The sequence below is a fragment of the Falco biarmicus genome, chromosome Z (assembly GCF_023638135.1).
Source record: "Falco biarmicus isolate bFalBia1 chromosome Z, bFalBia1.pri, whole genome shotgun sequence".
Classification (NCBI taxonomy): domain Eukaryota; kingdom Metazoa; phylum Chordata; class Aves; order Falconiformes; family Falconidae; genus Falco; species Falco biarmicus.
The window spans coordinates 51,259,381-51,278,961 of NC_079311.1; the positions used below are offsets into that span (position 1 = coordinate 51,259,381).

Consider the following 19,581-nt stretch of genomic DNA (forward strand, 5'->3'; position numbering starts at 1 on the left):
GTAAGGCAAGTCCCATTTTCCATTTTGTGGAACAGCTTAAGTTCGTTATATTATTTTGTATCTTAAATGCTATAAGAATATTACATTTCCTGAAGAATTCTACTTCTGGAAAAGAATGGGGCATAGCTGTCCAAGCTTTGTATTTCCTCACGTGCCAGTGTGTAGTGGACGTGATGTTCCCAAGAAAGCGTATGTGAAGATGATATGTCAAAGGAAAGCTGAAAATGTAGGAAGGCTGTACTCCTTGAATCATCTAGAACTGATAAAAGTGTTCTCTTCAAGTTGATAAATACAAGTCTTTAGTTATATGGAATGTACCAAAGTTGAGGATTTTTGTAAATCTCTGTTAAAATAACTTACATTCTAAAGGAATTTCATTTTTTTTGTTTTTTCATCTATATGAATTTTTCCATTTAAATGGGTTAAGTGACTCTAGAAATATGGAAAAGAGTAGAATTTGCTGTCTGCTTGGAGCATCTTACTGTAGACACTGCCATGTAAACTGAAACAAACATAAAATGTGTCTCTTAAAATGGAGAACTCGGATTTTTCACACTGTTTCCAGTTTGTTGCAGATCAGCTTTTCATATTCACTGTTTTACAGACATTGTGAGATTTGAGGGAGCTATTTTCATTTGTTTTAGCTGGATTCAAGCTAAGAGATATTGTATTGCAGTCTTTCTGTAGTAGTGGAGAAATCTGACTTCTAATTAAATACTACATTTTGGGTTTTTGGAATGTTAGTGTTTTTGAAAGGTAACTAAAGGTAAATGCCTTTGGTTCTAGTTTCAGTATCTTTGTAAACTTCTTTTTAATTTATAAACAAAGTTAACCTGCTACCTTTCCCAACAGAGTAATCTTACACTTTCTGTGTTCTGAAGGCTTCCTATGTACAGGTTTGCATGTTTCAAGGGCAAAGTCTTCTCAGTGATACTGATCTGTATACTGGATTGGTATTGCAATGCTTCTAGGAGTGTTATTTTCCAAAGATAAAATCTTTGTGTGAAATTGGCGGTGCTTCTCTAACATTGTAATTTCATGGCAGAATATTTCCTTTTCATTATGGGAGTCCCTTGAATGCTCTGACTAACTTACTTTAGATAATGAACCCACATTTTGTTTGTTAGCCTTGCTTTTTAAGAGCAGGATGAAAGGGAACCAGATGGTTTGCTTGGATATGGCCTGTGCAAGAAAAGAAAAGGAAAATCGTATTTACCAGTTTACAACCTCTAAAGAGGTAATAATAAATATTTATTAGTAATAACAACAGTTAAAAAAATTGTTACATATAAAACCTTGTTGATGGTTTAACTGGATTAATTTCAAGTGTTTTGGAGAAAGACCTACTTTTAATATCTACACCTTAGAAGATGTGACAGGTTAGGAGGCAGGATACATATGCAATAATTATTTTAACCCAGTTTAATGCATTTGCCTGAGGAGTGGATCAGCTTCCTATGTTTGGCTGCCTAAATTTACAGAGTCGGGGGAAAAAACTATTTATTCTCTTTAGTTTTGTTTTACTTTAGCTGTGTGGTTATTGGCTTTATTAATTTGCATATGTGGACACTTCAAATGACACTCTTCCTTTTGAAAAACTGGATCTGTGTTAAAGTATATAACATTCTGTGCCTCAGAGAGATAAATATGTTTACACTGTATGAGAAACAGTAGAGGCAGCAGGTCTGGTATGTTCAGACCTTTGTTAAATCCAGTATTATAACGAATAGTATTTAACTTTCTCAGTTTTTCAGCTGTAAAACAGGGGGCACACACAAATACAGAAAATTAAGGATAATTTGTTTAGGTGTCTAGTCAGTATGTCTGCATGGAAGATGGCATCAAAGCCCCATTAAGCCGATTTTTTAAAGTGTTGCAAAGGATATGGTGCCATGTAACTTTGTGCCACAGAATAATTTGTCCAAATTACGTAATTCTGATGTCAAATGAACAGGTCCAGTGAGATTTGCTTACTATTAGTCAGGTTTTTAGGCAAGCATCCTGCAAGATTTTTTTTTTTAATCTTTGTGTATCAATTAAGGCTGAAGTACCAGGGCATTCCAGAGACTGCAGTACCTTCTAACTTTCACGGAAGTGCTGTTCTTTGTTGAAATTTTGGCTGTAACCAAGAGCTTACATTTTCTGAATTAACAGGGGCTAGTGGTTTAGCACAGATGCAAAAAAACTAGATAATATTTTCTGAACAGCCATCTGGAATTATCTTATTCCTGCTCATTAAACATACTTGTGAATTTTTTGGCAGTGTGCCTTCATCTTAATTTTTATTCTTTGGATATAAAATAGTGCATAACACAAAAGCTGTAGAATTAAAATTGCTTTCAATGGTGTTGTGAAATAATCATTTTATCACAGTACTGGTTAATGCATTATAAAAATATGATAACTGTATGCATGCTAATATTTCCTTGTGAATTAAAATGTGTTTTTATCTTTAAAGGGTTAAGCCATTTCAATAGAGATAAAATAATTCAGCTTCTAGCAAAAAATCACTTCATAGTATTCTTGGCTCTTGTAATTGAAACACTGTCAGATAGACTGTGGTTATTGCCTCTGTTTGTCCAGCAGGAGGAGTACAATTACTGCTAGAAATGAAGGAAATGGTAATTTTCAGTATGAGATCCTAGCAGAAGTAAAATATATAATTAGAATAAAACAGCATATGAGTGCCTCTGCTAGCTTTGGTGTTTTTCAGAGGCTAAGACTGGAATGTTCTTAATTTTGCATCTTCATTACAAAACGTCAAGGTCAGGAAGTATTAAGTCTTGTGGATAGTGAGATGAGAAGAATAAATACTAGTCTCATGGCTATGTAGTTGCTTTTTCAATGGCTGTGCTGGCACAGTGTCTAGACAGAGCTGGTCAACTAGAAGCAAAAATAAATGATTTGGCGGTATATTTTACCTGATTCATAGAAGGCTTTTAATCTTTTCAGCAAAAGAAATTTTGTTGATACATACTGTTTGCTAGAAATGTTGCTAGAATCATTGTCATAGCAAAAAACACTGACATATAAAAATCCAAACCCCTTTGCCCTGATTAGTTTTATTTTGTTCCTGCTTCTGCAGTTATCCATTGTATATTTTGAAAATATTGTTACTTAGCTAATTTTTAAAATTTTCTGAGCTCTGTTGGTATACTGAGGCAGGGAAGAAGAATAATGGAGGAAGCATTATGGCAATGTCAGCCTGCTCTGTCTGGGACTCAGCTTTTCCAATTCCAAATAAAATATGTTGGGAAATACTAGACTTTGTGAGAAGACTATTTACAGTAATCTTTATTTCAGTATTGTATATTAACTAATATTAATTAAAAATCCAAAAATACATATCATCCAAAGTCCATTTATCTTGTAAAGAGAATCTAAAGGAAACCTTTACTCTTAGGATCATGAAATGACCTACAGGATGTGAGAGTTTTTTAAAAAAATAAAATATATCAGCATTTTCCTTCTCAGTGTTCTGCAAAACCAACGTAAGCCTGCTCTCTTCCTGTATAATTTTAAGGATAGTATATGAATATTGAAATAAATTTAGAAGATAAGCATATGGTCTGTAAAAAAAAAAAAAAAAGATAGGAACAACTGAGAGAATAAGGTTTTGTTGAAACTTAATATATTGATAGTCATTTTTATGTGAAGATTGTAAGGCCTTTTCTTAAAATCTGGTTCTAGTCTGAAATTATTTCAGAATTATCACTTTGAATTGAACTCTGTGTAGACAATTGTTTTTGGAATCAGAGTGCTATTCCCATTCTCACTTAAAAGAAATCAATCATGAATCAGGCTAGAAAATGGCTCATTTAGTAGACCTGAAATAGTCCTGAATCAAAAAGTGCTTTACGTAAAACATCAGTAGTTATTATAATAAATGTGTCTACAGAAGGGCTTATTAGAATGCACCTGATGTTCTGTGAATTAAATATTTTATTTTTTTTTTTTTAACATGAATTTTCTCCCTTGTACCTTTTCTTCCCACAAAACCTGCAGTCTGTATTTTTTGTTTCACATTTTTTAATACAACAGCCTGGCTTTGTTCTGTATTCTACACTGTGTTTACAATAGCCAAGTTGATCAACTGACTTCATCACCAGACTGGGACAGACATCTTGGGCATTTGCATCTGAGAACAGACAAGCAGGTTAGCATGTGTTATATGAGGTATCCGTTCCCCAAGAGAAAGATAAAGTATCTTAATATATTTTGTTAGTATATTAATTTCTGTGTATATCATATTTCAGTAAAGAATTAAGACTGTATAAATGAATCTTACATTGTAAATGAAAATTTATGAAGGCTGTTTTTCACTTTGTCTCTTTGGGAACAGATACAATAGTCCTGTGTTGGTCCTGCTGAAAGCTCTGTCCCCTGGACAGAGTGTACTGTTTTGAAAGGAAAACTGTAAACCCTTGAAAATAACCTAATACTGCAAATGGCAAGGATCCATTGAATGTGTTCATGGTTGGATTTTTTGTTGTTGTTGTTTTTAGCAGGGTAAAAAGAAAGTTGAGTTTGGAAGCAGTGGTCGTATCATTGATTATGATCTTAAGCTGGACCTGTCATTGTTTTTGACCTCTCTCCTGTGTGATACAGTAAAGCTATAATAGCTGGTTTTCTAGTCAATGGTAGCATTCGTTGCAGGGATCATCTGTAACGGTTGATGCTTACAAATGAAGACATGGCATGTGTTCTGCCATGGGGTTGAGGAAGTCTCATGTGAATGTGTCACTGAGACTGGTTTTCTGTGCAAAACCAAAAACAGATCTTGCCCTGTTAAAGATTCCAGATCTCATCGTTTGTAATCCATTCCTCAACATAATCCTACAGACCTACACTTTGGTCCTTATTTTGTGACAAGTTTCTATTGTACACATTTCTATCCATTTTTATAAGTATCCAAGAATCCTTGCAGTTTGACTGGATGGATAGAAGTAGTGGCTAAAGGGAACTTCAAAATCTTTAGAACAGGCAACAGCCGGGCGCGGAGGGCACACCTGAGCTGTGTAGTAAATGCGAAGTAGAAAGACAATGGCAGTGACCCATGTGACCTGAAGTTTGACTGAGCAGTTAGGCTGTGATGTTGATAAAAAGGAGAGGAGAAAGGGGCTACCTGAAGGGCAGGCATCACACTGTTAAAACTATGATTTAACATCTGTGCGAAGGCCACATGTGCCAGCCTGGCCTGATGTGGAAAAGAGCTGCGACAAGACAAAAGGCCATTGTGCTGTGAGAGAGCGTTTGCGCATTGGTGATACCAGCTTACGTGTGCTTATGCTTTGTGGTTTAGGCTGCATAGTTCTTTGTGTTAGCACAGATAGTGTGATTCTGGAGGCTGGGGCGCGGGCTGTCTCAGCAGTGAGATTGATGAGTCCAAAGTGGTGTTTGAACAAGAGGATCTGTTCAAAATACATTGGAAGAGAAATGGATTAATTATTGACTAGTCTTGGGAGTTGATTTATTATAGTTTTGGTTGTTTTTTTCTTAGCTGGGAAAATGTTTTCACCTCTCAGAAGGAATAGTAAAAATTGGGTTGAGCTTTTATGTAAATCAACAATGTTCTAAATGTATAATTACTATCAGTGTGATTTAAATTGATTTTTTTTAATGGTCTTTTTTTCTATTTTTGTGGAGTCACTTGTTTCTATTTCAATGTGGAATTGTGAAAGTAGCTCTGTTATTAAGGTCTGGTTACCAGGAGACTCTATTCCTGCACATAGTTTGGTTTTCTATAGAAAAACACTGTTCTGTCTGTACACATTGCTGGGTGAGGGCCCAGTATTGATTTACAGGTCATCATTGACTTGGAGACCTTGATTCCCCAAGGGCTGTGTAATGGCTAGAAAAAACACTAGTGATGTCACCTCTTCTTACTAGTAATTCAGCAAGCCCCAGTCTCTTGTGGTGGAAGCTTTCATCTCAGCAAGTTTGCTGATGACGCCAAGCTGACTGGTGCAGTCAACACACTGGAGGGAAGGGATGCCATTCAGAGGAGCCTTGACAGGGGTGGGTCTGTGTGGACCTCATGAAGTTCAACAAGGCCAAGTGCAAGGTCCTGCATCTGGGTCAGGGCAGCCCCCAGCTGGGCGGAGAATGGGTTGAGAGCAGCAGTGAGGCGGAGGACTTGGGGGGTGCTGGTGGTGAAAAGCTTACCATGGCCCAACAGTGTGCGCTTGCAGGCCAGAAAGCCAACCATCTCCTGGGATGCATCAGAAGAAGCATGGCAAGCTGGTCAAGGGAGGTGATTCTCCCCCTTTACTCCACTCTCATGAGATTCCATCTAGAGTACTGTGTTCAGCTCTGTGGCCCCAAACATAAGAAGGACATGAATGTCTTGGAGTGAGTCCAGAGGAGGGTCACAAAGATGATCAGAGAGTGAAGCACCTCTCCTATGAAGACAGGCTGAGAGAGTTGGGCTTGTTCAGCCTGGAGAAGAGAAGGGTCTGGGGAGACTTTATAGCAGCCTTCCAGTATCTAAAGGGGGCTTATAAGAATGGTGGGGACAGACTTTTTAGCAGGGCCTGTAGCAGTAAGACAAGGAATCATGCTTTTAAACTAAAAGAGAGCAGATGTAGGTTAGATATTAGGAAGACATTCTTTACTGGTGGTGTGGTGACACATGGGAACAAGTTGCTTAAACAAGTTGTGGATACCCAGTCCCTCGATGAGTTGGATGAGGCTTTGAGCAACCTGGTCTAGTGGAAGGTGTCCCTGCTCATGGCAGGGGAGTTGGAACTAGATGACCTTGAAGGTCCCTTCCAACCCAAACCATTCTATGATTCTGTTATCTTTTAGGGAGGAAGGAAGGAAGGAAAGACAGGGTAGTATTCCTTGCCTTTCCTTTTCGGTACCTCTAGCTTTAACATGGGTTAGAAGGGCCAAATGCAAAACGCAGCCTGCCTTCTTCATGCTAGGATTTTCTGTTGTCATTTGTTGAGTGATGTCTTTTTCCTGCTGAAGGTGATGCTTGAGAGAAGGAAGTCTTCTAATTAGTGTGTTGGGAGGATGCTAAAAGCTGTCTTACAAACTTCTTTCTAATGGGGGAATTGCTAGATCCAAAATGTGACTTCACTGTTGGCACTCTTAACTTTCACTGTTTCTTTTCAAGTTTAGTTTGAATAAGCTAAAACATTTCTGATATAATAAAACAACATACCTATGAAGATACAAAGAGAAAGTATTTTATAGTTAGTAGAACTTTTGTCTTACCTTGCTCTTCATTAAAGCTTTGGTGGGCTGGTGGAAAGGGGAATAAAGATTAGTATGAATGCTTTTATTTTGAGTTGATTTAAATTTGAATTAACTCATTACCTGAGTAAGAAGAGTTTAAAAAACATATGGAAATGAATCATATATTCTCTACAGCAGCAGGAAAGACCAATACTAACAAGAGCTGGCGTACCAGTTCAGAAAAGACTGGTGGGGTTTGCATTTTGGTTTAGCTGGTTAATTAGGGAGTTCTACTTGTTCATTAAATATTTACTTTCTTCACAGCTTTAGTAGCCGGTAAAAAGTTTTTTCCTGGGTTTATATTTTGAACCCTCATGGAAATAATTTATATCTAAAATCAATCTTTTAAACTAAGTATGATTTTCTTTAATTATTCTGGGTTTAATTAAAACCCAGTATTCCGGAATCTAAGAATTACTCATCCTTAAGTCCTACTGGTTGAACATAAAGAAGGAAAGTTCAAAAGCAGTGTTTTGGGGGTTTTTTTTGTTTTTGTTTTTGTTTTTTTCTTTCAGTTCACTTTTAATGTTGTGGTTGTAATTTAAAGTTTACTTGAAAGGTCTTAATAGTTTCCTGCTGTGATCTGGCTTTTTTAAGTGGAAAAGCAGATGTGTGTGTTCAAAAGACAGCCTTGAGAACATAATCGTAACTTAGGAATATAAGAGAATGGGTGTGTTAACTCATTATCAAAGGGTAAGATGGGGTGTGAACTTGCAATACATCTACAGTAACTGCCATGTACAAGTCTTTTCCTGTGATAAAAATAAGGTTTTATCCTTTGAGAAATATTATAAAACTCTTACAATTTTCATATTTTCTTCTGGGTGAGAGCAGGCTTTCCAGAATAGCTGATACAGTAAATTCATATTCTCCAGTACCCTAAGGCAACTTGGTTGTGCACCCATGTCCAAAGTTACAGTAATCCACTTAAGGCCAAAATTCAAAAGATGAAGATAAGTGTATGTTGGATAATAGACAGCATTACAGCAACACCAGTCCAATACAAATACTTGGATTTTGTAGGTACCATCTTCAAGAGTCAATCTGGGAATGTTGTTTTTATTACAACAGAGGTGATGGTAAAATGAAATTTGCTGTGTCTGGGAGCAGAGATATAGGTGTCTTATAAATCAGACTGTTTAACAGAATGGATTTCTAATGTTTTGAAGCTTGTGTGTAGCCATCTGGCACAGTTTGAGATGGAAGATTCGGGAATCACCCATTTGAGCTCAATCTGTTCCCAAATCTTAAATACCTGAATGAGTTTTAACAGTCTGGCAAAAAAAAACCCCAACTGTTTACATGTATAAATAAAAGATTTCTGGTTTATAATTTTAGCACATAAATGTATCAATGATTTGCAGTGTAGTTTAAAAATCCAATATTTGCCTTTAGCTGTAGCTCTTTGGGAACAGATCTTACCTAGTATTTCCACTCGGTTCAAAGACATAAATTAATTTGTAAGTGCTAAAGTCTCTCTCTTCTCTGTCTTGTTCTAGGATGTTTTTGTATTTAGACATGAACTTGCTCTCCTAAGAATATCTGCCTTCATGGGTCTAATAATATTAGGTGGAATAAGTGGACTCTTTTACACTCAGCTAATGGGTATTTTCACTGTAAGTATCTAATTTCAGAAGTATTTATTAGTTTTATTTTCAAAATAAAAACAGATTGCACTTAAGGGGAGGATAGAGAAGCAGTTGCACTGAGGCACCTATTTGGTATGTGCTCTGTCAAGACTTGCCTCCAAGGAAGTCTTAAGAAGCCTTCTAACAAACAAGTGTCTAATAATTCACCTATCAAGGCAGTATCCTGATTTGTATTAGTAAAATAAGAACATACATTGTCCTGGAATTGTGCAGTGTGCAAGGTTCATATTTGTGGGGTTTCATTTTTGTTTTCATTTTAAACTCTTACGCACTCTGGTCTCAATTATACTTTGTGACAGCGAGGCTCGCTGATAAATCATACACCCTGAATTTTTGTAAAGTATTTTAATAACTATGCTTACTTTCACATCTCTTCAGTTACTAAACTGCGGAATGGGTACAGGTACAATTTATAGTCCAAATGCATATTCTGTATTTAAAAGTACAGAAAAAAAATCCTCTGCGTGGAAAAATTTTCCAGTTATATGAATTTGCTAATGTAGGAAATACCTACAAGAAACAGGCTTTTGTCAGTGTAACATCTTGTTCTGTACATTAGACATTAATCACTGCCAGTGAATTCTTTAGTGTCATCTCGAGAATCCATAGAAGCATTTGAAGTCCTACGGCATTGACCAGAGAGAGTACAACACTTGGATCTGTCTATGTCTGAAAGGGTGTATGATCTGGCCTGAAAAACTTTTTTAAAAAGACAATGAACACAAGATGACAGCATCTTTATGACCACAACTGATTGAGATCTGCCTGAGATTTCTTTATGGGATTATGCGGATTTACACAGTATTAACCTTTGTAGGTGCATAATGGAAAACCTCCTAACTGTATTATGTAATTCCTTTGTATGGAATAAAGCACAAAAATCACTGTATAGTTTTTCCTTCTGTGACATAAAACAAAAATATTGCTTATTGGTTTTATTGTATTACCTTTACATAAATTCACTGCCTTCTGCTCTTTGTGTGACTGTAGCTATGCTTTGCCATCCTGCAGCTGTTCTACCAGAATGCTTTCTGTGCTTTCTGTCAGCCTCCAGGTCTTCAGATTTGCCTTTGTGCACCTTTACTATGTGTCTGATTTCTCTTCCAGGGTCTTGCTGACACATTCTCACTTGCCTGTTTAAGTGCTGGCACAGAACCTTTGTGTCTGAGGCCTCTAGAGTTGGGTTTTTTTCTGATCTGATACTGTGCCTTGCTGGGTATCCAGCTGAAGTGGTGCAGAGATCTGAATTCTGCTCACCCTCACTCCCAGCAGCAGGATACAGAAGCTCAGGGAGCCTTAGATTTCAGGTGCTGAAGTATGGGTGTCATTTTAGTCTCTCTTAAATAGATGTATGGGAAGGAACCAAAAGGCATGTAATCGGTACTACACTAAAACACAGAAATTATATAAATACTATTAGTATACCTAAACACTTTCAGACTGAACCTGATTCTCTTGCATACACCTAAAACTTTGGATATTTCTGTTCTAACACGATACCAGCTGTGCTTCCTCTGCCACAGGCATGAATTCCCAGTACATTCTTTCACCATTCTGAAGCTGTCAGGCTGCTACCACCACTGCAAACTCTTACAAAGCACTGTAAAGCCCTTCTATTTTATGTCAGTTGTACAATATACTGTGAAATACATCCCATTGCACTTACTGAGCTGGCTGCTACTCTGAAACAGGTGTGGGCTAATAGCATTTTCAATTCCAACCTCCTTTTATGTGCTTAAATCATAATTCTGTGGATTGCTGAGCTGCGGTATACCTGGATACTCCCTTTTGTCCTCTTTTCCAAATTTTGTGAAATGAACACAACCATGGTAATTGTGGGTATGGATGGACTATGAGAGGCAGATGCTGGAAAGTACGGATCTGCATTAGGGCCTCTTGCTGCACTCTCCCTGTAGCAGAGGGGCTGTTGTGCTTGCCTCACATGGACAAGTTTTAGGTTTGCGGTTGTTGGGTTTGGATTGCTGGGGAAGTAGATATCTGTTACTGAGATCTCCAGACTCTTAATTCATTCAGACCGCATGGATGCTGTTCTTTGACTGATGGAAGACCATAGGTCATCTAGTCCACCCCCTGCTCAAAGCATTTCCATACTAGCAGTACAATTGTCGTCTTCCTTTTCATTCCTTTCTTTGTGAGTATAGAGCTGGCAAGCATAAACAATACAGTCATTTTGTGGAAATCTGCTTGGGAACAGCTAGTTGGACTTAATGAATAAAGCCAGATCTGTTTGGAGAGGTTGTGCTTACTCTGCAAGTTGTGTCAGATCTTTCGGTACGAATGGTTTTTGATTGTCAGCATTGTAGTGTGGGGATTTGCTTCCTCCATAAGCACTTACTAACAGCTTTGGCTAGCCAATGGAAAAGGCAGAGGAGAGGGCAGCCAGTGAGCACGTAGTTTCTCTGCAGGCTTCCCAAAGACATGCCTGTGATGCATAGAATAGGGAAACATAGAAGCTGGGTATACACCCACCCATGGTCTTGAGCACACAGCATGGAAGATGTTCAAGTTCTGTAGAAGCAATGAACTGCAGTCTTCAAGAGATAGCGACGTTCCTACCGTGTGCTATGCTGGAGTTACTCTTCAGCATCTAACCCTTCTGTGTAAACTAAGCACATTGTATCTGAAATGAGCTGTTTAAAACCAGGAGTGGATGCTGAAATTAAGCTTAAATTATGATAAGGTACAGATCAAAATTTAACAGCAGAACACAATCATTCAAGTGTAATAGTGCAGACGTGATGTTAGTTTAAAAGAAACTCAAACACTTGAAGGCATAGTTATGCGCAGTTAAAGCATTCATGTTATATTCATTGCTCCATAGCTATTGTTGAAAGCATTAATTTCAGTGATTGCTGAAGCTGCCCAGAGATGTGTGCAAGAGGTGGACAGGAACACGGGCCTTTTGAAAAAGGTGAAGCAGGGTAGGTCTTAATTGTGCTTGTACAGGAAAACATGATAAACTTTTTCCTAGTTCATGCTCCATGCCTATGTTTGCAGTTTAAGGTCAAGCCATGATTAGTTCCACAGCTCCTGGGGGAGACAATCAGCATTGCAACTCTGTGATCTGAACTTGGACTGATACACGCACGTGTCCAGCAAATTCAGGTTTGTCAGAGTTTAGTATTATTTAATCTGTATTTTAAATGCTGCCAAAATTTAAAAAGAAAATCAATCTCAATTCTTAACAAGTTTTGACCCTTTTGTAGCAAAACTTCCTGATTCTCTGTAAGGTAAACTTGCTTGACTGTCATTATATACTTTTCCTGAAACCAAGCCAATAGTTTCTGTTTCACCTAAGTAATAAAAAGCTAAAGCTAACTTTTCCCAGGAATATTGGATATGTGTATTAAAAAAATCTCCAGTTCCCAGTCTTCGAGTGTCCTGTACGTACACAGAATGTGCTCTGCTTACTGCCAGCCTCACAGAAGCAACTTGGGATAATGAAGCCGTGGGGTTTTTCATCCTCCTCTAGCATCATCAGTAATGAGGAACTAGGACTTGAAATGGCAACTTCGTGCTTCATTGTTTATGGTTGATTTCCACAGTCTGGTGGCTCTGCTCAAATGTGAGTGGAATGTAGCATGCATTATGAAGCATGATATGTACCCTAGGTCAGAGCACTCGTGCTGATTCTTTATATTTACAGAAGTCTATCCTTTTACCACTGCAGCAAGATTTAAGTTGAATGTATAGAATTAATTTGCATTGTGACCTTTGTATACAGCATTTTTATAAGCAGAGTTGCTCTTTACTAGAATTGAGTTAAGTGATAGTTTGACAAGCCATAAGGACAAGCAGAAGATTTTAAAGGGAAATACTGCCATTTTCTCATCTTCGGTAATTTTTTTTCAAAAGTCAAAAAATATTGTCCGACTGAACATATAATGGAAAGGAAATATCTGATACATTCCAGCATGTTTTTCTGGAACAGGGCAGTAGCTAATACAGGAAGGGAAAACAGCACATTATTAAGTGCTGGTGGAATATTCTGCTGTGTGTGCTGGCACTTGCCAAAATTCATTGGTGGTGTGCAGTCTTCTGATCTTTTGTACCTGTCATTGCCTAACTTTTTGTCGTGGTTTGACCCCAGCCGCAACCAAACACCATGCAGCCGCTTGCTCACTCCCCCTCATCCAGACGGGTGGGTAGGAGAATAGGAAAGGAATGTAAAACTTGAGGGTTGAGATAAGAACAATTTAATAATTTAAACAGAATAAAAATGTCAGAACAATAACATTTAATATCAACAGTATTTAATAATAGCAACAACAACATTTATAATGGAAAGGTGGGGAAAAGTATAAAATCCAAAGGAAAAGGGAGAAAGGAAAACGTGATGCACAGTGCAGCTGCTCACCACCTGCTGACTGATGCCCAGCCAGTCCCCCAGCAGCGATTCCCCCCTCCACCAGCTATCCCCCCCCCCCCAAGTTTACATACCAAGCATGACGTCCCATGGTATGGAATATCCCTTTGGCTGGTTCAGGTCAGCTGCCCTGGCTGTGTCCCCTCCCAGTCTCTTGTGCCCCTCCAGCCCTCTGGCTGGCAGGGCCCGAGAAACTGGAAGGTCCTTGACTTGGTATAAACATCACCCAGCAACAACCAAAGCTATCTCACATCTCACATTGTTCTCACATCAGAGCCAAACCCCAGCTCTGTACTAGCTACTAAGAAGAAAGTTAACTCCATCCCAGCCGAAACCAGGACACTCTTACTGGTTATAACAGTAGATCCATTATGTAAATGTTCTTTAAGAAAAAAATGCATGCAATCTGCTGTTACCCTGTTTCATGTGTGTTCAACAGGTACTAGTGCTTTCTAGTTAAAAACTTTCAGGTATTAGTGCTTTCTAGTTAAAATAAAAACTTTGTGCCTTGCGTGCTCAAATTTGGCTCTTGCACGGAGAATTTTCTTAAGGCTGTACTGCTTGAGGTGATTAATAGACCAAGTTACCTAACAAGCAGTAATTTCTCTGAGTATGTCTGTCACCTCTGTTATTGTGGTATCACTGTTAGAGTATCATTAGCACAAGGCTATTCATATCTCGTCTGGAGCTTCAGTAAGCCAAAGAGCAAGGGAGGTGACTTCCTACAATGAGAGGGGAACAGCTGGTTGGCAAAAACTGTCCTTAGAGGAACTTTTGACATGAATTGTTCCAGTGGAGAGGGGAGCAGCTGAGGAGCGCTTTCTCCCTAAAAACCAGCATCTGTGAAACACGCTTGTAGCAGACGGGGCACATGGTCTTTTCATCCTCCTCCTCCAGTTGCTTTCCGCAAGTTCTGTTTGCCTTTACTGTCATCATTATCCCAGATTTTAGTACTTCTTCCAGAATATACCTGAGATTGCTCTTGGGGAACTTCTTTTTTTGGCTGCTTTGGAAATAGAAGTGTCTATGTTCTCTCTAATCTATGTCCCTGAAATAGGGAGAAATTTAAGATCTTAATCTAAGAACAGTAGGTTTCTAAGATACTGTTTTTAAAAACTCAGCGTGACAGGTTTTTTACATGTAATTCTCATGTTTCTAGAGAACTAGGTGGAAGAAATCGGTTCCAACAATGATTAACGCACTGTCTGATGTAATTTCCAAAATTATGTTGCATTTATATTGAAGGCCTGTTTATCTTCCATGCTCGGTGCTTGCTTTGCTAATCCTCTATTCCCTGCCTTTGCTTGTAGTGCAAATTTGAATTTTGTATTCTTTAACTAGAAATGGGCATGTATTCTTACATTCCTAGACCGCGCGATGGTTTTTGATGACACTGCTTGAGAGGTAAAAGCAAGCTTAGCATAAAACAGTAAATAAACAAAAAAGAAAAAAAGGACAAAAAGATTTTTGCCAGTTGCACCCTAGAAAAACTAGATGTCCTCCTTTGAGAATTAATTATTTTTTTTTTAATTATTGGAACCCTTACTTCAGACTACTTCTAGCTGCTTCTACTCCTGCAAGCAATTAGTCCTCTTTTGCCTCAGCCAGCCACTACAGGATAACAAGATAGTATAGACACTTTCCAACTCCATGAAGGTAGAAAGATGCTTTTTTGTTTGGTGGTATGTCATAAATAGTAAAAATACTATCTATAGGTAAATTATGATTTTGCTTGAGATAGATAGCTCCACTTCAGAAAGATTTTAATTTTTCCACAAAAAAAAAAATCTAGAACATTCACTGTATTGTGCAACTACTGCCCATACTTATTAATGATCTGTATTGCAATGGCAAATGCAAAGTTTATCTAGAAAAGAATATTTTGCACTTAACCTAGAAGAAAATGTAACTTAGTTTTATTTCCAATTACCTATTTTTGGTAGCTATGTTGTCCTCATCAAATAATAAAATTCAGTTGAAAGCTAAATCGAATGGTATATAGAAACTTGCTTGCTTTACCAAGACATATTTTCTTGATGTGTTTTTTAAAAAGTCCTCTCTCATTTGGTATTTTTATAGGTAGCAGATACTTGTTTTCCTAATAAATGCATAACTAACCTGTTTACTCATTTATTCATAGGAAAAGGCATAAGTTCACTTAGAGGAAAAAAAAGAAAGTATCTTTAATCAACTACAGATTGCTTCTGATTTATGATTGTAGGAGATAAAGACCTGCAGTTCAGGCTTTTCTAAAAAAGTGGAACCGTCAGGATGCTTGTGTGTATATTTGTACAAGACTAGCCCTGACATTTGCATTTCTCTCACTCATGTTCCATTTTTGCTTTAAGAAAGTACTTCTGTATATCTTCCATGTCACTTCAACAGTTAAATGATGTTAAAAAACAGTTTTTCTATTTATACAGTAAGATTCTGACATTGGTTATGTTTGGTCTACAAGGCGTTACTGTAGAACAAGTAATAAATAATATAGCATGCTTTTTTAAACAGTGGCTTGTCTGATTATTTTGGTATCTGTTTATATCTGGCGAGGTTTTAAATTGCACCAGACAATAGTAAGAAGTATTCAGTTTGCTGACCTTTTTTAATGCTGGTACCTTTTGCATATGTGAGGTTTTCTTCCTCTCAAGAGCTGTGTTATTCTTTATTTTGTTGGCCGCCACCTGTCTGAAGCAATCAGCCGCTTCTTTTCTCTTCCTCTGTACAAAAGGAAAATCCTGTCTTCCCATGGATGGTGGAAGGTAACAGGATAATCAGTTCAGCAGTGATCCTCTGATGTCATTGTGGGAGCCCTCTAAAAGCGGATTATCTGTGACCCAGATAAAATAATTAGAAATTACTTGGACACTTACAAATAACTGATCTACTAATCTCATTTCCAAAGTTAAAAAAGGCCTGTCTCTCAACGTAACACTAACAGATGTTTCAGTTAAACAGCATCCTTTGCAGAGACTAATCTGAACCCTAATTTTAAAGGATTACCTTTGATTGTTTTTTATTTCAAACACTAAACAGTTTGTGTTTTCATTTTTCCATATGTTCAAACAAAGTATTTATGTGGAATTAAAGAAATGTTCTTCATTTTTCCGCTGTAGTCCATCAAATATGATTTTATGTGATTTTTGTGTGTTAGTATTGTGGGCAAAAACTTTTCATTAAAATTATTTAGTAATTAACTTGTTTCTCTGGGGCAGAACTATGTAATGGATGGGCTTTTATAAATTTAATAGATACCACGTGGTCTTTGTGCAAGGTAGTGGATGTATTATCATAAACTAAGTGGACAGTGACTTTATTAATTTAATTAATGCTACCGGGGTTTCCTGTTAATTAACTGTTTGAATGGTGTACAGTGATATGCCAATATCCTGGTGCATCAGTACTGCGTGGATGTGTTAGAGAGAAATTTCCCTTTATTTGCTTTGGGGAGGATAGAGGGGAAATAATTTAACAGCTGGTGTTCAGCAGGCTGTCTGGTGCACAGTGTGATGCCTACCACAGAATTTTTTCTTCTCAGAAGTGTTTTAAAATATTGATACTTGTTAAGTGCTATGTTTTATCATTGTTGCAGTGTTTCTCCTTTTCAGCTTCAAGTAGCAAACTTACTTCACTAGGTATTGTTTGTTGCTCTTGTAAACTGATCCATCTCCACATGAATGTCTTGAACTTACTAATTTTTTTACTTACTTACTTACTTTACTTAGTGTGACTGATACTTAGAGTGAGCATGTAGAAAGGAGTATTGTTCATTTTGCTTATGGCTTCTATTCAAAAGGACAAAACCTTCCTTTTAAGGAAATTGGAAAAGAGGGAAATTGTGCAAATTAATTTTCTGATATATTTATCCCAAAGGAATATTTTCAAGCAGTTGATTTTCTTTAGGAGTATCATTTCATTTAATAGTGTAATGCAAAAATGAAGTACAAACAATAAAAATGCCAGTGAAAAATTTAAAAATCTTTGTGTAACCAGTAAGTCAGATAGAATGTTACAGAGGTCGAAATGCAAAATAATGAGAATGTAACTGCAGTAATTCTGTTAATAAAATCAAAGACTTTTTAATTCTTTGCGTTTTTCATAGTGTTAATCCATTTCTGTTTTAATGCGCAGAGTGCACAAGTGATATAGTTGTGCTAAAATGTTTTTTGTCTTTAAAAATAAGTATCTTATATATTCAAATAATCTATTCAATACTATTTTGATTAGTGAAGTACTAAGTACTTTTCCTGTTTTTTCAAACATGGAAGAAATATAATCAAGGAACTATTAATCCTCATATTTCAGTTTAGCACAAAAGAAATTAGGATTTATAGGGGAAATTAGGATTCCTAGGCAAACATATTCTTTACCTGGCTATAATAAAGTGTAAGATATAAAGTAATTGTAGAGGGAGAGCAAAAGGTTTATAAACCGCAAGCCTAAGCAGTAATTTGAAATTAGAGATGTAACAGAAGATAAGTTCATGTTAACATTGTCTCTCTGTATCTTCCCTGTTATTTTTATCCCTACCCCTTTTCCTATCTCTACCTTTAATCCATGTCTAGGTAAATCTCCTATTAGAAGACTGCCTAAAGTGCTATAAATTAAATTGTCAGGAATTAATGATGTCCTGGTCTTTGAATGGGAGTTTGTTAACTGTGTCAAGTCTTTTGTATCTTTACCTTATGTTTCTCAACTAGATTAGCAATTTGTTTAACATTTTTAATGCATGTATCCTGACAGTCTTAAAGACCTATTTACCGTCAAAATTTTAGTTAATTTAAAAGAGCTCTTCCTTGGGCTATTTAAAATGTAAGAATAAATTTGAGTTAGAGTAGGAATATTTTTATTGAAATTAATTATTTGCAATTTTATTAAGGAAAAATGTATGTTAGAAAATTTAATCAAAGAGTTTTTATACTGTGCAGAGAGTAAAAAATACGCCAAAAAAATTCCCTGTTATCAGTGAAGGCAGAAGTCCTTCCTTTTACATCAGAGTTATTTTTCTAAATAAATTAATTACCTTTCACCAATTGAAAATAAGTATCTGTAATAATGATTTTTGGGTGTTCCGAGGGCTGAGTACCCTTTGTTTAAACATTATGTGTGAAATTTAGACATCAGACCATTAAAATGGCTTCTGTGCGAGGAGGGTCAACAGCTAGCCTTCCTAAGCATTTTTTTTCTTAATAGTTTTGTCCTAAGAAACTATATGTAAGTATCAAGAAAAATAATGTTTTGTCCTGTGTCTTGCTGTCATGCAGCTGTCTGCACCGAACATGGATTTGAAATAGACTGAAGATATCTGTATCATCATCTTTGTAGATGTGTACCTAATTTGTTATCAGATCTTTTCATTGAATCATTTTCTGATATCTGATAAATACATTGAAAGTATATTTGACTAAATTCTTCAGAGCATAGAGGAGTGTAGGAGTATTCCCTAGATCTAACGTAGTATAGCTTCATTTTTCATTATCACAGTTCTTTTATTCAAAGTTAAAACTGAACTAATAATTTTCAGGCTGAACCTAACTGTAATTGATAAAATTAATCCTATTATCATATGTGAGAAATTTAGATTAAGAAAACAATGCTAAAAAGTGGCCAAATGTAAACCCACAATGTAATAAATGCCAAAAAGGAAAATTTCTGAAATATGAAGTATTCTTTCTAAGAGACATTCAGCATCTTACATTCTTCAATGTCTCACCTGTCATTTACATACACACAACAGGGGTATGTTAGGTAGAAAGAATGAAAAAATATGTTGTTCAGATGAAGGATATGTTGCCTTTGCTTTTGGATAAAAGCAATGGCTATGAATTGAGGAAGGGTTGCAAGTTTTGTTTGTTTTTTCTCTTTCTGTTTTATCGTACTTTCCTGCCAATTCTTATATCCCGAGTATTTGAAAATACTATGTTAAGAAAACATGGCATAATGCTTACATTGTTCTATTGCACGTATTAGAGCTGTATTGATTACACATCACTTTAAGCAGACACTGAAGAAAAATTGAACCAGATATTGTGGCTGCGTGCTTTGGAGTTAGTCCTGTGAGTTACAAATTACAGCTTCTCCTTTGGAAAACATGAAGCAGTAAGAGGAAAACACTCTTTCCATATGCTTCTTGCATGATAAATCAGTTCATGATGAATCCCATACTATAGCACAGTTTGTTAAACAGTGCATGTTATCTTTTTAGAAAAACTGCTTTTTTTAGGCACCTGGTTATGCTAATTAAAATACAGATGTGAAAGGTATGTTCCTCTTAGTGCAACCAGTGCATGTGCATTCATTTGCAAG

The 19,581-nt window shown here is 36.7% G+C and overlaps 1 protein-coding gene across 5 annotated transcripts in view; it reads left to right on the forward strand.

Annotated features, from left to right (window-relative positions):
• The window catches only part of ZDHHC21 (zinc finger DHHC-type palmitoyltransferase 21), a 39,223-nt gene that overhangs the window by 14,200 nt on the left and 5,442 nt on the right, over positions 1-19,581 (forward strand). For 2 of the 5 annotated variants that reach the window (XM_056324184.1, XM_056324185.1), the window contains exon 7: positions 8,742-8,858. The exons of 1 other annotated variant lie outside the window; for it this stretch is intronic. In XM_056324184.1, the coding sequence (XP_056180159.1) occupies positions 8,742-8,858 (117 nt within the window). Of the gene's footprint in view, positions 1-8,741; positions 8,859-9,450; positions 9,781-19,581 lie in introns of those variants that run through there. 2 more of the 5 variants (XM_056324187.1, XM_056324188.1) reach the window with 2 other exon arrangements.